This window comes from Girardinichthys multiradiatus, chromosome 5, assembly GCF_021462225.1.
Source record: "Girardinichthys multiradiatus isolate DD_20200921_A chromosome 5, DD_fGirMul_XY1, whole genome shotgun sequence".
NCBI lineage: Eukaryota > Metazoa > Chordata > Actinopteri > Cyprinodontiformes > Goodeidae > Girardinichthys > Girardinichthys multiradiatus.
In genome coordinates, this window is record NC_061798.1 from 26651679 (window position 1) to 26665389 (window position 13711).

General features: G+C 41.9%; 1 protein-coding gene across 6 annotated transcripts in view; it reads right to left on the minus strand.

The window, feature by feature from the left end:
- The window catches only part of htt (huntingtin), a 54615-nt gene that overhangs the window by 39067 nt on the left and 1837 nt on the right, over positions 1–13711 (minus strand). For 4 of the 6 annotated variants that reach the window (XM_047365181.1, XM_047365178.1, XM_047365180.1 and 1 more), the window contains exons 2-16: positions 12417–12500; positions 11409–11529; positions 9771–9830; positions 9582–9661; positions 8622–8760; positions 8361–8502; positions 8070–8248; positions 7794–7998; positions 7420–7467; positions 7140–7217; positions 5659–6041; positions 2461–2593; positions 2268–2383; positions 2055–2166; positions 1754–1891 (exon numbers count right to left, since the gene is read on the minus strand). In XM_047365181.1, coding sequence (XP_047221137.1) covers positions 1754–1891; positions 2055–2166; positions 2268–2383; positions 2461–2593; positions 5659–6041; positions 7140–7217; positions 7420–7467; positions 7794–7998; positions 8070–8248; positions 8361–8502; positions 8622–8760; positions 9582–9661; positions 9771–9830; positions 11409–11529; positions 12417–12500 — 2018 coding nt within the window. The remainder of the gene's footprint in view (positions 1–1753; positions 1892–2054; positions 2167–2267; positions 2384–2460; positions 2594–5658; positions 6042–7139; positions 7218–7419; positions 7468–7793; positions 7999–8069; positions 8249–8360; positions 8503–8621; positions 8761–9581; positions 9662–9770; positions 9831–11408; positions 11530–12416; positions 12501–13711) is intronic. The other 2 variants (XM_047365182.1, XM_047365179.1) reach the window with 1 other exon arrangement.

The following is a 13711-nucleotide window of genomic DNA, read 5'->3' on the forward strand; positions in this document are numbered from 1 at the left end:
ACTGTCCTAAACACTGAATTTCCATACAAATTGCAGGACTTTATGGATTAAAAACTACACTGCCTCTTCCTAGTTGTTCTTCTAGAGTACTATTTTAAAAGTGCAACCAGAAAATAAAACAAGTCGCATCAAAAACAATTTATCGCAAAGTCTTGTAACTTTTCAGTCAGTAGCTTCAAATGACCAAATTTCATGCTAATTCCTATAAAAGTATCTAAAGACGAGTAAACTCACCGTCTTGACAGACATTTAAAACGTTCTCTCCCCGTTTCGACTGGGCCCTGATCTCAGAGATGTCACACTCATTCTAGATCTCATCACATGATTTTCTTGAAATAAGATCTTGAGTTGATCTTTGTTGCAAACAGTTTAGCCGCTCCATTCCTAAACTTGCTTTGCTGTGATACGTGTTTAAACAGCTCAGCTTCTTAAGACATCATAGCTCTAACTCTTGAGATAAAAGGTCAGAACTTCAGCCTCAAAATCATGGCTGAAAAACATCCCTGATAGACGAATGCATTCCCATTGTAGATTATACCGTGAGAGAGATGCCAAGTGATACGAAAGGCTTCAACACAAGAACCACCAGTGTTTTCACTTTATTTACAACAAAGAAGTGTTACTTAGAAAGAGTCCACTGATAACCCTACAAAAACAACGTTCAGCCATTCTCGATTTCCATACATCAATTATGGTTAGAAAATTACTCCAATGTTTTTCACAATGTATATTAAAAGAAGGTAAGATTTGTATATTCTGAAAATGGAATATGGAGAAGAGTCTGAAAAACAATGTTATTCCACATTTGGCTGAACTTTTCCCAAACTTACCCTGAAAGCTATAAGGAAACCCGTACGTTTTAGTCCTGTAGGGACCCTGTGTGCTTGCCGGAGTACATTTGTGTGCATGGGGGAGAAAAACACTAAGCATGTTATCTGCTCATCATTACTGTAGTGTATGTGTGCGAGGGACAAATGCTCTCATCTACACAAACACTCATCTGATCAGTTTGTCTTAAAGAGCTTAACAAGCCTTTAAATGCATCATTAAAGAAGCTGTACAAGAAGCAAGTCGGCTTGAGGCTCCCGCATAGTCTGGCGTACTTGACTCTGTGGATGTCCACGCGAACTCCAGCCAAACTAAAAGCAGGCGTACGCCGGACAAAAGTCAATTTTTAGGACTGCGTTTCTGTACTCAGTGTCACACAATAAACTGCTCTTCACATCGGAATGTTTTATATGCGACAGGCTGCTCTGAGCAACAAGTCATGAGTATTGGCAGTGTCACTGCCACTCTATGCGTCACACTGACCGGTGAATTCCCCTTCTTCATCCGTAGTGTGCTTTAATGGTTTTATACACCACCTTCTTTTCTTTTGTTTTTCCAAAGCTACAAGACAAATGAGCTCTTCCTCCTTGTCTGATGACGCCATGCAGGAAAGTGGGGAAAATGTAGGAAACTGGTTCTTGACTATGAAATCTCAAATGTCTGTGCTGCTCACAGTAAATGCAGCCTTTACGCATATAAAAGATTGGACAGAGATTTTCTTCTTTTTTTTTTATTATTGTTGGTTCCGCTACTTAAACCTTTACTGGCAAAGTCTGAAACACCTCTAACCTTACCTAAACCTTCCCACCTGCTTTAAACTAACCTCACATTTACTCACCCTTCATCTACTTAGAGTGAGAGCCAGTTTTCTTTAACTGGCCAAACATAAGTAGAACAGTCTTGAGAACTGAATTAACCGTCATACCTGCAACTGGGACGCCATCCAGTGGCTCCAGGTAGAGAGAATTAAAGAATGCTTCTGGGTGCAGCGCTGCTGCCGCCCCGACGCAGCTGACCGCCAAAGCCTTCACGCTCACTCGCACCTCTTTGTCAGGGATCAACCCTGAAGAAGAAAAGTAAAACGATTTAAAAAATAAGACAGAATGAATTATTTTGTTAGAGCAGTGCCATCTTGCCAACTTTCGTTGTACTTTGGTTTTATCCAACTAAACTTTGCAAATATATCCATGGTCCATTTCGAGCTAGAGCTTGCAGCAGCTACTCACCATTTTTGTGCCCTGTGAGGAGAAAGGAGGCAGCAAGAAGCCGCACACAGTGCACAAGTGGCTCCGCCCCCTGGTCTGTATAGTGTCCAATCGGACCCTTTATGCGTGACGGCTGTAGGACATTTAAAGACAACACAATCGATAACAAATCATTATTTTACTTCTTTGATCAGTGGCCACAGACATAAATTTATTTTCTGTTGATGCGTTTACTTTATTATCCGGTTCTGGCTCTGCAGGTTCTTCCTTTGGTATGAAGCGGTCCACACTGCTGTCTGAACCCTGTCGATTGTGACCTCGGCCCTCAAACAGATGAGGCTTACTTAGGGCTGTACGCAAAAACATTTGTATCAAGATATTAAAGATGTCTGAGGAGCTCCATGTATAGCTGCATAAAGAAACATACCGAGGGCTGACTGCAAGAGTGGCTCTGAAGGTTCTTCTTGGGAGGAAGATGCTGCTGCTGCTCCTTCATCTTCTTCATCCTGTAGTGTTCCTATCTGCATGCCGGAGTACTGGCTTTCGCTGCCATCGAGAACCTTGTTTTCACACACAAAACCAAACTTCAGGTTTCAAACAAAACTTCAATGAATGTCAATGTTTCTCCCAGGCTGAAAAGCACCAGCATGCAACAAAACATGGAGAAATTCAAATAACTGAATCCGATAAACTGAAATTAGGACAAGGAAGAAAGAAAGAATCCGAACTTTACATAAAACAGACATTTTGGTGTTAAAGGTTTACTGAACCATGCTTGAAAACACAATTGCTGGTGGTTTTACAAAAGAGCAAGCTTTTGCTTTTATTCTAACAGAAAAGAGTTCCCATTAGAATATTTTTAAGGTAAGTTTCATTAAAAAAACAACTCTCTGGCCTTTAGATTTAAGTAAATACATGTTGCCTTTATTTTGCTGACTTGGCTCTCGCTGGAACAAAAGCGGTTTGCAGCATCTTCAAATTAAAGGGAGAACCTAATTTGAGGAACAGCAAATAAGGAAAAGCAACACTTCATGCCTGATGTTTTATACCTCCTTAAAAGCCAGTCACATCTTGGGGGATAATTGCTGTTTCTGTCTTTCAAAAGCACCTGCGCCATTTGAGAGAGACTCACTCAAAATGAGGGGAAAGAAAAGGAGGCATAATCTATCATCCATGACAATAAGAGGAAAAGACGCCATCACAACCCGGGAAACTGAGTGCAGGAGCTGAAATAGACAAGCCAACGAAAGAAGAACGAATGAGGGAAGCCAAACAAGCAGGCATCTCCCTTTCTTTTCTGTCAAATCGTCTGACCTTGTCACTAGTGCTAGAGGTGGAGGAGGTGGCATAGAAGGAAGAAGAGGAGGAGACAGATAGAGAGGATGATGACGAAAAAGAAGTAGTGTAGACAGAGAAGTCGCTGGCTGTGGCGTCGGGACCCTCGGTGAGAGTTGGCGAGATCAAAGGTGGCCGGATCACCTGCTTCAAGGAGGGGCGCGACTGCAGGGAGGTGAGGACAAGGATAAAGAGAGGGAGGGCAAAACCATAAAGGTTAGAAAGGACAAGTGTTGGTTTTGGGTTTTTTTTTTGTGGGAAGAAAGCTTGAAAATGAGAGAACCCTTTCCACCAACTGGTTCCGGTTCTAAAGGGCATCACTTCATTATCTTACAAGAAGAACTTCACAAATGAATCTGATATACACATGTTGAACAATTTACTGAATGGCTAATTCAAGTCATTCACAGTAATTCTACTAGTGAGTGAGTTTAGGTGGAGCCAAGGAATGAAGGACGGATGGAGCCAAGGAATGAAGGACGGATGGAGCCAAGGAATGAAGGACGGATGGAGCCAAGGAATGAAGGACGGATGGAGCCAAGGAATGAAGGACGGATGGAGCCAAGGAATGAAGGACGGATGGAGCCAAGGAATGAAGGACGGATGGAGCCAAGGAATGAAGGACGGATGGAGCCAAGGAATGAAGGACGGATGGAGCCAAGGAATGAAGGACGGAAGGATGGGAACAGCAAATAGGGAAAAAAGGAAGGAAGGAAGGATGGGCGGAAGGATGGGAACAGCAAATAAGGAAAAAAGGAAGGAAGGAAGGATGGGTGGAAGGAAGGATGGAAGGAAGGAAGGAAGGAAGGGTGGAAGGATGGAAGGAAGGATGGGTGGAAGGAAGGAAGGATGGGTGGAAGGATGGGAACAGCAAATAAGGAAAAAAGGAAGGAAGGAAGGAAGGATGGGCGGAAGGAAGGAAGGAAGGGTGGAAGGAAGGATGGATGGGTGGAAGGAAGGATGGAAGGAAGGAAGGAAGGGTGGTGGAAGGAAGGAAGGAAGGAAGGATGGATGGATGGATGGATGGATGGATGGATGGATGGATGGATGGATGGATGGAAGGAAGGATGGATGGATGGATGGGTGGAAGGAAGGAAGGAAGGAAGGAAGGAAGGGTGGTGGATGGACGGATGGATGGAAGGAAGGAAGGATGGGTGGATGGATGGGTGGAAGGAAGCAAGGAAGGAAGGGTGGTGGAAGGATGGGTGGAAGGAAGGATGGATGGATGGATGGATGGGTGGAAGGAAGGAAGGAAGGAAAGAAGGAAGGAAGGAAGGAAGGGCGGTGGATGGATGGAAGGAAGCAAGGAAGGAAGGAAGGATGGGTGGATGGATGGGTGGAAGGAAGGAAGGAAGGAAGGAAGGATGGATGGATGGATGGGTGGAAGGATGGATGGATGGGTGGAAGGAAGCAAGGAAGGAAGGAAGGAAGGAAGGATGGATGGATGGGTGGAAGGAAGGAAGGAAGGAAGGATGGATGGATGGGTGGAAGGAAGGAAGGAAGGAAGGAAGGGTGGTGGAAGGATGGGTGGAAGGACGGAAGGAAGGATGGGTGGAAGGAAGGAAGGAAGGAAGGAAGGAAGGAAGGAAGGATGGATGGATGGAGTTTTTTCCATTGTACATCACATGCAGACGCTTTGCTGCAGACACAAGCAGAGAGCAGTGAAAGGAAAGAGGGTATGTTTCAACCACCAAAGAGGATCAGTGTTGCATTCATTAGCATTTTCAAATTAACAGCTTGCTTGTGCACTATTTTCCTTCCAGTAAACTTTCCATTACTGTGGTTGCATACAGCACTCTGTAAAAAGTCAGATTGTTTAGTTATGTCCTTTATAGCCAACTCTCCTAGCAGAGGATGTCAGAGAGAGTGTGCTCAAGAACAGTCAAGTCAGCAGGCTTCCCATAATGTGTAGGACATGACAGGCCACATACGCAATAAAAAAAATGTATCAAATGAATATTGGACACAATAAGCAAAGACAAAAAGGTTGGATGTGGCAAACCAAAGGTGAACATGATCACCTGAATAGAAATCCTTTTTTCAGATTTTAATCTTTCACATCTTTATTAATTAAACCAAAATGTCAGGAAACTTAAATATTCCTCAATACTAAAGGGGGGTTTTACTACTTCTCCAGACTGTTTAGTGCTATGTAGGCTCCCTGTCTAAAGTCATATTCACATTTTCAGAGACGCTGTACGCTAGGCTACAAGACATTTTCTTCTGTGTTTCCATTAAACAGAAACCTACTGCTCATAAAGAAAAACGTTTTAAACAGAATCATACTTACCAGTTCTGCTACATCCGAAGGGGTCACGGCCGAGTCCGGGCCTTCTGTGGTCGTCTGAGAGGAATCACTCGGTGGAAGTGATCGATCATTAGTCCCTACCGCTGTCCCGCCTTCGCCAAGCGGACCGCCGCCGTCAGGAATGGCGTTTTCCGGTGTGGTGTAGTCGGCTGTTTCCGGGGTAACGTTGGTGCCGCTTGAGCTTCGACTCAGCATTTCCTCCTCGTTTTCGTTGGGCGATTCAGGGGTGCCTGATGTGGATGTCCCACCTCCGCCGCCCTGGTCCGAGGAGGCGCTGAGGTCCACAGAGTCGCCGGGCTGTAGCGTGTGTTGGGAAGAGCGTGGCTGCTCTGTGATGATGTCCACCTGGGCAGCAGAGGATCCATCTGCCAAAACAGGAAATGAGGAAAATCAACTTCAAAAACAAAAGCTATAAAAATTATCCAACCACACAACACATTAGAAAAGAAAGTTAACAGACGTTCGGGCAAAAAAAAGGCATTTTAATGGAGCAGGTAATAATATCTCCTCTATACAGTCTCAAGTTTCTTAAAGAGTTTATATGCGATGCGTTAACGTATCCTTCGCTTCAAGGAAGACCTGATCCTCATTCCACCTTCACCATCACCATCCTCTCATGGTGATGTTAGATGATAAGCTGAACCACAATTCAAAAGTGCCTGAGCAATTATGTTTTACTATGAAATTAAATTCAAAAATATTCCAAATGTTGCATTATTGCAGTTTGAATGTCCACGAGAACAGTTAAAAATAAGAACATTTGGTCAGAGCTAACTGGGGCTGAAATAAATGATACAAGTCAGAATTAAAAGGTCCAAATTTTCTCATAACAACCACAATAACCGTTACATTTATTTTAAAGGGTTTAGTGCCACAGAACAACACAGTAGTAAATAATTGTAAATTGCATGGTTTTCAAATGTTTTACAGCTAAAAATACAAAAAGGTTGGAGTGTCTTTTGCATCCCACCCAAACTAACAATACACATTCCTCTAGACAAACCATCTAGACTGTGAAACCTGGTGGTGGCAGTATCATGATGTGGGGATGTTTTGCTTCAACAGGGACAGGGAAGCTGTTATAAGCTGATGGGAGGATGGACGGAGGTAAATGCAGGGCAACCCTGGAAGAAAAGCTGTTATAGGCTGCAGAACCTTGCAGCAGAACAATGATACAATACATTCACCCAGAACGCTGTCATAGGCCGGTAAATCCTCAGTCTCTACGTGGCCAAAGGTGGTGTAGACATCCCCACAAAACACAGCACTGTAATTACTCTGAAAGCTGGTCGTCACATAAACTTCCAATAAAACGCATCAAAGTTTGTGGTTGTGGTGAAATATAGTGGGAACCATTGCAAGGTACAGTATTTCTTTTCCTAGAGCGCAGCCTTCTTTCTTTCAAAAAATAATTTCATATTAACATGACATTTAATTTATTACAGATGGTGGGTACATCTCACCTGTGAAGGCTCCAGCGGTGACCTCTGCTTTCTCAGGGTCGTCCTCCAAGCCATCCTCTTCTCCAGAAAGAATCTTACCTGGAACGTTTAGATTCATTCTCAGCTAAAGAGATTAAAATAAGTGCAGGAAGATCCTGCCTCTTTTTTTTTTTTTAAAGAATCAAAAAACTGATGTAACTCTACGGCCTTAAGAGACTTAATTGAACGTGTAGTTGCACAGTACGTCCGTTAAACTACAGAGTGTTGGTCGAGGTGAGCACAACATGAATAGACAAGTCACCTCTCTGTTTCCTGAGGAGAAGTGGACTGGAGCAAGACCCTCCCCCCGCTGCATAAGGCAGGAAAACAGGAAACAGAAACAAGATGTAAGAGAAAAAAGCAGCAAAAGCTGATGGAGTCTTGCACGAAGGAAAGATACTTAAACACAGACAAAAAGGGGTAAGTTAGGGAGCAAAAACAGTGGCACAAAGTTAGACCAAAGCAGAAGTTAGAATAGAGAACAGACCCACTATATCAGTATGCGTGAATGAATTAAGGCCACCCGAGAGACACATTGGTATGCTTAGTGGTAGATGACTAACTAAATATTTTAAGATCCGTATCTCTAAGCATTAGAGGGATAAACCATCTGTCCCAATTGATTGATGGGATTACCTATGAGCTCCAGGATGCTGCCCGAGCGTGCGCGGCTCTCTGTGTCCTGACGAAACACTGTGGCGTGAGGAATGCTGCCGGCTGTGATGAGCATGTGCAGAAGTTCCAGTGGGGGAGTCCTGAACATCTGCTGCAGGAGCTCCAGGGCAGCTGTGACCACGTTGTGATCCCAGTGCTGCGTGTAGTGTAGCGTCAGCTCATATGCCTTAAAAACCACACAGGATTTATTAATGAAAAGCACAAACAATCTTCTGATACAAACACAGCTGATCTCACCTGTAGGAGCTGTTCAGGTGTCGGCTGTACTTCAGCCTCCTTCCTCATCACTCCGAAGCTCCCTTTGAGGCTGCTGGTGTTGACTTGGTGCTGCAGCAGAGGCATCAGGTAGCGAAGAGTTAACAGGACCCCCAGAATAAGATGGCTAGGGTGTTCGTCATCTACTGGAAGCAACAGGCCTGAAAGAGCAGAAGAAGAGGCAGATTATGTGTGTAAATCAACCATTTCGTCAAAGTAATTGATCCATGTGACAATTAAAGCTTCAATTAAGTCCAAATCTTTGTAACATACCAAGCAGCACATTGAGGAGCCATGTATAGAAGTAACTTGCGCGTCTGGAGTGTTGGCACACGCTGACGGCAGAGCTGGCCGCTGTCCGTCTGATGGTGGGGGAACTGGACTTCAGGTTGGCAACAAATGATTTCAGCAGCACCTAGGAAAAAAACAGGGTTGCAAAACTACATACAAACACGTTTCAAGGGTGTGTAGATAAGCAAGGAGCATGCAGTGATTGACGGCTGAATAAGAAATAATCTCATCTGAGTCAGATACCTTGATCTCGCCATCATTTGCAAAGTTTCCCAAGGCTGACATGATTTTAGGTATTGCTGCAGCCAGCGTTTCTTGCACGGTTTCCTCCTGACGCTTGGTGATCCGAGTGAGGCATGGCAGCAGGTTGACCAGATACGGTCTGAACCACAGGGGAGAGACAAAGAAGCAAATGGGACAAATATGACAAAATTAACAACAGCTGTTTAACCAGATTCACAATGTGATGCTTTTTATCCATCCTTTTAACCCTAACATGCTGAGAATAACTGAATATAGCGTTTTTATTGATAATGACCGAAGGATGTGAACCTTTGCGTATGCTGTTGTATAAAAAGTGGTCTTCTACCATGCTAAAATTCAGTAGTGACAGTCTAATCACAATAATCCCGCAAATCATCCGAACTGTTATTTAATGTACAAATAAATATTACAAGAGTTTTTCCATTGCATGTTGAAATAAAAAGAAAAAAAGCAGAACAGACTCAGGTTTAATGTTTGTTGATAATAGGATCACTTCAGGGTTACTCTCAATAAAGTGCATGCATGATTTTTTTTTTTGCTTTTTGTTTGTTCCTACCTTTAATGCAGCATTATTGGTATTAGAGCTGCATAATTCTTGAATTACAATAGTAATGTGTCCAATACTGCAATCGCTTGGATACAAAAATATGGTATGTTACTGTACTTCAAAAGGGACCTGCTTTAAAGTTTTGAATGCAAATAATATATCTGACCAAATGGATAAACTTTCTCTCCTCTTGACGCTCAAATTTGAGACAGATTTCATTCAACAGCACTCATTGACTCACAATAAGTGGAGGGTAAATTGTAACGATCGAAAACAAAAACAAGAGTGAGAAAAACATGTTTTCCTAATATTGTACAGCCATAAAGCAGTATGAGTGTCAAAATAAATATTAAAATGAAGGAAGAAACCATTTTGAGGCTTTACGTGTCTACCTGCATTTCTGCGGTCGGATGAGGTGGGCGAGCTCGGCAAACCTCCACAAAGCCGCCCTCAGGCTCCGCGAGGCACCGTTCTGTTGAGGTATGAAAACTTTAAACTAAGAACTGAACTTTTAAACTTCTCTGTAGTCACTAAAATTAATTCAAAAAAAAAAAAAACCAGACCTGAGCCTTAATTATTACCTTTTTGATTTCTTTGTACAGCTCCAGCTGGAGTCTAGGCAAGTTCGAGTCCATCAGCGCCTGTGAAGAAAAGTCAGGAGTCTACTGAGTAGCAGAAGTAATATACCAGCAATAATAAAAGATATTCTGCCCAATACAATTATATTTTTTAAACAAATGGAACTTACCGTGAATGCAAGTTCTAGAGTAAAGGCTAAAGTTAAACCCAAAATACCACAAATCTGGATGCTCTTTACCTTCATTCAGGCTTGGCTGTTCACTGGTATCAAGTCATATTGTTCATATTGTTTAAAGTCCTTTTTAATAAGATGCCAAGAAAAGTGCCAGGATCTCCAGAGTGTCTCCAGATTTTTCTCAGGCTCTATGTCAGTCCACACTTTGCAGCTGTAACAGCTTCAACTCTTCTGAGAAGGCTCTCCACAAGGTTTAGCAGAATGTTTATGAGAATTCTTGACCCTTTTTCCAGATGTGCATTTGTTAGGTCAGACACTGATGTTGGACAAGATAGCCTGGCTCAAAGTCTCCACTCTTAATTTATCCCAAGATGTATTCTATCAGGTGAATGACAGGACCCTGTGCAGGCCAGTCAAGTTCTACCAACCCAAACATTAACATTGGGCATTAAGAGTTTCTGTCACTGGAACTAAGGGGCTATACCCAACTCCTGAATAACAGCCCCACACCATAGCCCGCTCTGCAGCAAACTTTACACTTGACACATCGCAGTCATGGAAGTGTCGTTCTCCAGGCACCTGGACACTAATGCATCCAACACTGCATTGCACTGAGTGATGCAAGACTTGGATGTAACTGACCATTGAAACCCATTCCACAAAAGCCCTCTATGCTCTGAAGGCAGCTATTGATCTTGCAGAGAGTTGGCAACCTCTGCACACTCTGCATCTTCTAAGCTGAGGCAGATCTGAGGGGTATGGAGTGAAATCTATTTTGTAGTGCAAATCTTTATCGTCCCAACCATGACAAGTAATGGAGTGGAAACCAAAGGAGCACCACCCATCATTCTTATTAAAGTTAACACTGTTTTAAAACTACAGCTGGTTATGATCAGCATGTCTGTTAAACAGCCAATTAAAGGCTGGCTAGACAAGCAGACAGCCAAACTAATTACTCCTCTAGTATCAGCTCATTATACTCCCAGAGTTCCTCTATAAAGAGCAAAACAATGAAAAAGTGCATTAAGCCCTAAAAAACTAATAATAAATTCAGCACGTTAATTCTAGATTTCTGCATGTATCAACATAACAAAATAATAAATTTAGATATTATTTTAACCGGAAAAATCAACCCTATATTTTTTTAGCGGCAGTAGGAATAATTCTTGCTTTTCTGTTTTAAATAAACGCAGTCAGATCATTTTATACATTTTGTGTTTTGTTTTGATGTTAAACATTTTTTGATAGGTCTGCCTTATGGGTCACTTTTTATCTAATATCCTCTATAATTTCAGCATTCAACTTTCTGACCTTTCACCTTAAATAAAACGGGTTGGCACCAAAACAAAGTAAATTTGTTCGCTGCCTGATTTACTCCAAGCGGAAACCAGTTAAAAGTCAACATGTACATAACAACAAAACTCAGCTTAAAAACTCCAGAGAAAATGTACACAATCTTACTCACTTTGATGATTTTGTTCAGGCACTCATCCGCCACCATACGCACATCTGATTCACTGTCATCACTGCAGAGAAGAAACATCTCCATGGCGATCCCTAGAAGTTTCTGAAACTCTGGAGTTGTTCTGTTTCCAGGCCCAACGAAACAAACAGTCGGGTGGTTATTAAGCATCGAAACTGAAGACTTTTACGAATAACTTCACTGACATGCATCCCTGGAAGCTACCTCCATTCCTTGTACCGCTAAACCAGTAACCTAATATGATTGGTACAATTTAGCCTACTATACACCAAGGATATTTTAGCAAGTCAAAGGCAGTAAATGGTCTTCTTTATGTACAGAAGTGGGGCTAAAGACACTTTGAAGTGTTTGCTGACATCACGTGCTGATGAAATACACTGGTCTGTGCAGCAGTAACTATATTCTTTAATTGAATTAGGACAAAGTAAAAAAAAAAAAATGCTTAAATCTCACCTTGGATTTAATTTAAGAGTTTTTTGGTTTTTTTTAAGACGTTTTATTACAACTGATTGCTATTCTTATACCAGTTTGAGTCACTTTGCTCTTATGAAACATGACAGATACCCCTGATAAAAAAATTATAATATTAATGAAGCTATCTCCACTTAAGGGAACTAATTTGTTGTATTAAAAAAAAAACATTTCCTAACAGTAGTTCTTTTCTCTGCCTCTGGTTCTTGTCAAAAGCAGGTCTTAAACTGAACTACCAAACTACTCAAAATCTCTGGAATTGAATGACTAAATGTCCCTACTAACTCAATGTTTTGAGTAAAGAAAAGCCAAAATAAAGTCAACACAAAGTACTATGACTTAGCAAATTATATTTATACACATACAATCATTTTAAGTGAATACTGGCAAGCAAAATTAGACAGAAATTACTTTTAACTGAAAATATGAGCTCTGAAAATGTTTTTGTAGGATTTCCCACTGGAGAGGAGATGAGAGGTGTAACTAATTAAAATGCATTTTAGTCCTACAAAGGCCTACCTCAATGACTGAGCCACGATGTTTTCACATATCGTCAGGCAGTGGGTCACTCTGTCCTTTTTAGTTGCAGCTTGCTCCTTTTTTCTATGAGTGCATCACAAAGTGAGAATGTCAAAGATAACCAGAGAACGAAAGAAGAAAAGTACAAAAACTAAAACTGACGCCAAATAAATAAACCAAATTTAAACAAACAAAAACAAGAAAGAAGGCAGAAAAGGAACCAAAGCGTAACAAAGAAAGAGGGAGAAGTATATGGCTGAGAGGAAATGAATTGTATCTGTAATTTAGCCTTTTACATTTGTAGAAAAACAATTATTTCTGTGTAGAAATCCAGATTCACAGCGGAAAACTAGATGTAAATCCCATCTGCACTCTACATCAGAGTACACAATGTCCCAAATAAATGCTCTGAAATGTAGATCTCTTGAAATATACTTGACAATTTTTAATCAATTAAAGTAGTCTGATAGTTAAGGTTTTCAAGTACCTATTTAGCAACAAAATCAACTGATTTAATATCTGATAAACAACCTTAATTAGCCAATGCAAATATAAAGGCTAAAAGCATTTTTGTTTCAAGGCAGAAACATTTTGTGACAACGTTATTAATCAGAAAGAGTGCGACTTTTAGGCAGATTTAGGAAAAACCATAAAAGTCAGTCAGTCAGTCATTTTCTACCGCTTAAGTTTGCAGACGACACCACTGTTATTGGACTGATCCAGGACGGTGATGAGTCTGCATACAGACAGCAGGTGGAACAGCTGGTACACTGGTGCGGTCAGAACTACCTTGAACTGAACCCACTCAAGACTGTGGAAATGGTGGTGGACTTTCGGAGAACACCACCCCCATACACCCCCCTCACCATCCTCAACAACACTGTATCGGCCGTGGACCACTTCAGGTTCTTAGGAACCACCATCTCTGAGGACCTGAGATGGTCTTCACACATAGACACTGTTCGAAAGAAGGCCCAGCAGAGACTGAACTTCCTGAGGCAACTCAAGATGTTCAACCTTCCACAGAAGCTGCTGGTCATCTTCTACACTGCCATCATTCAGTCTGTCCTGTCTTCATCCATCTCAGTGTGGTTTGGCTCATCCACAAAACAGGACAGGTCCAGACTGCAACGAATAATTAGGACTGCAGAGAGAATAATCAGGGCTGACCTTCCCTCCATCCAGGACTTATACAGGTCTAGGGTCAAGAAAAGAGCTGCCAAAATCTCTGCAGACCCCACACACCCTGCACATAAACTGTTTAGAGTTTTACCTTCAGGTGGCGCTACAGAGCA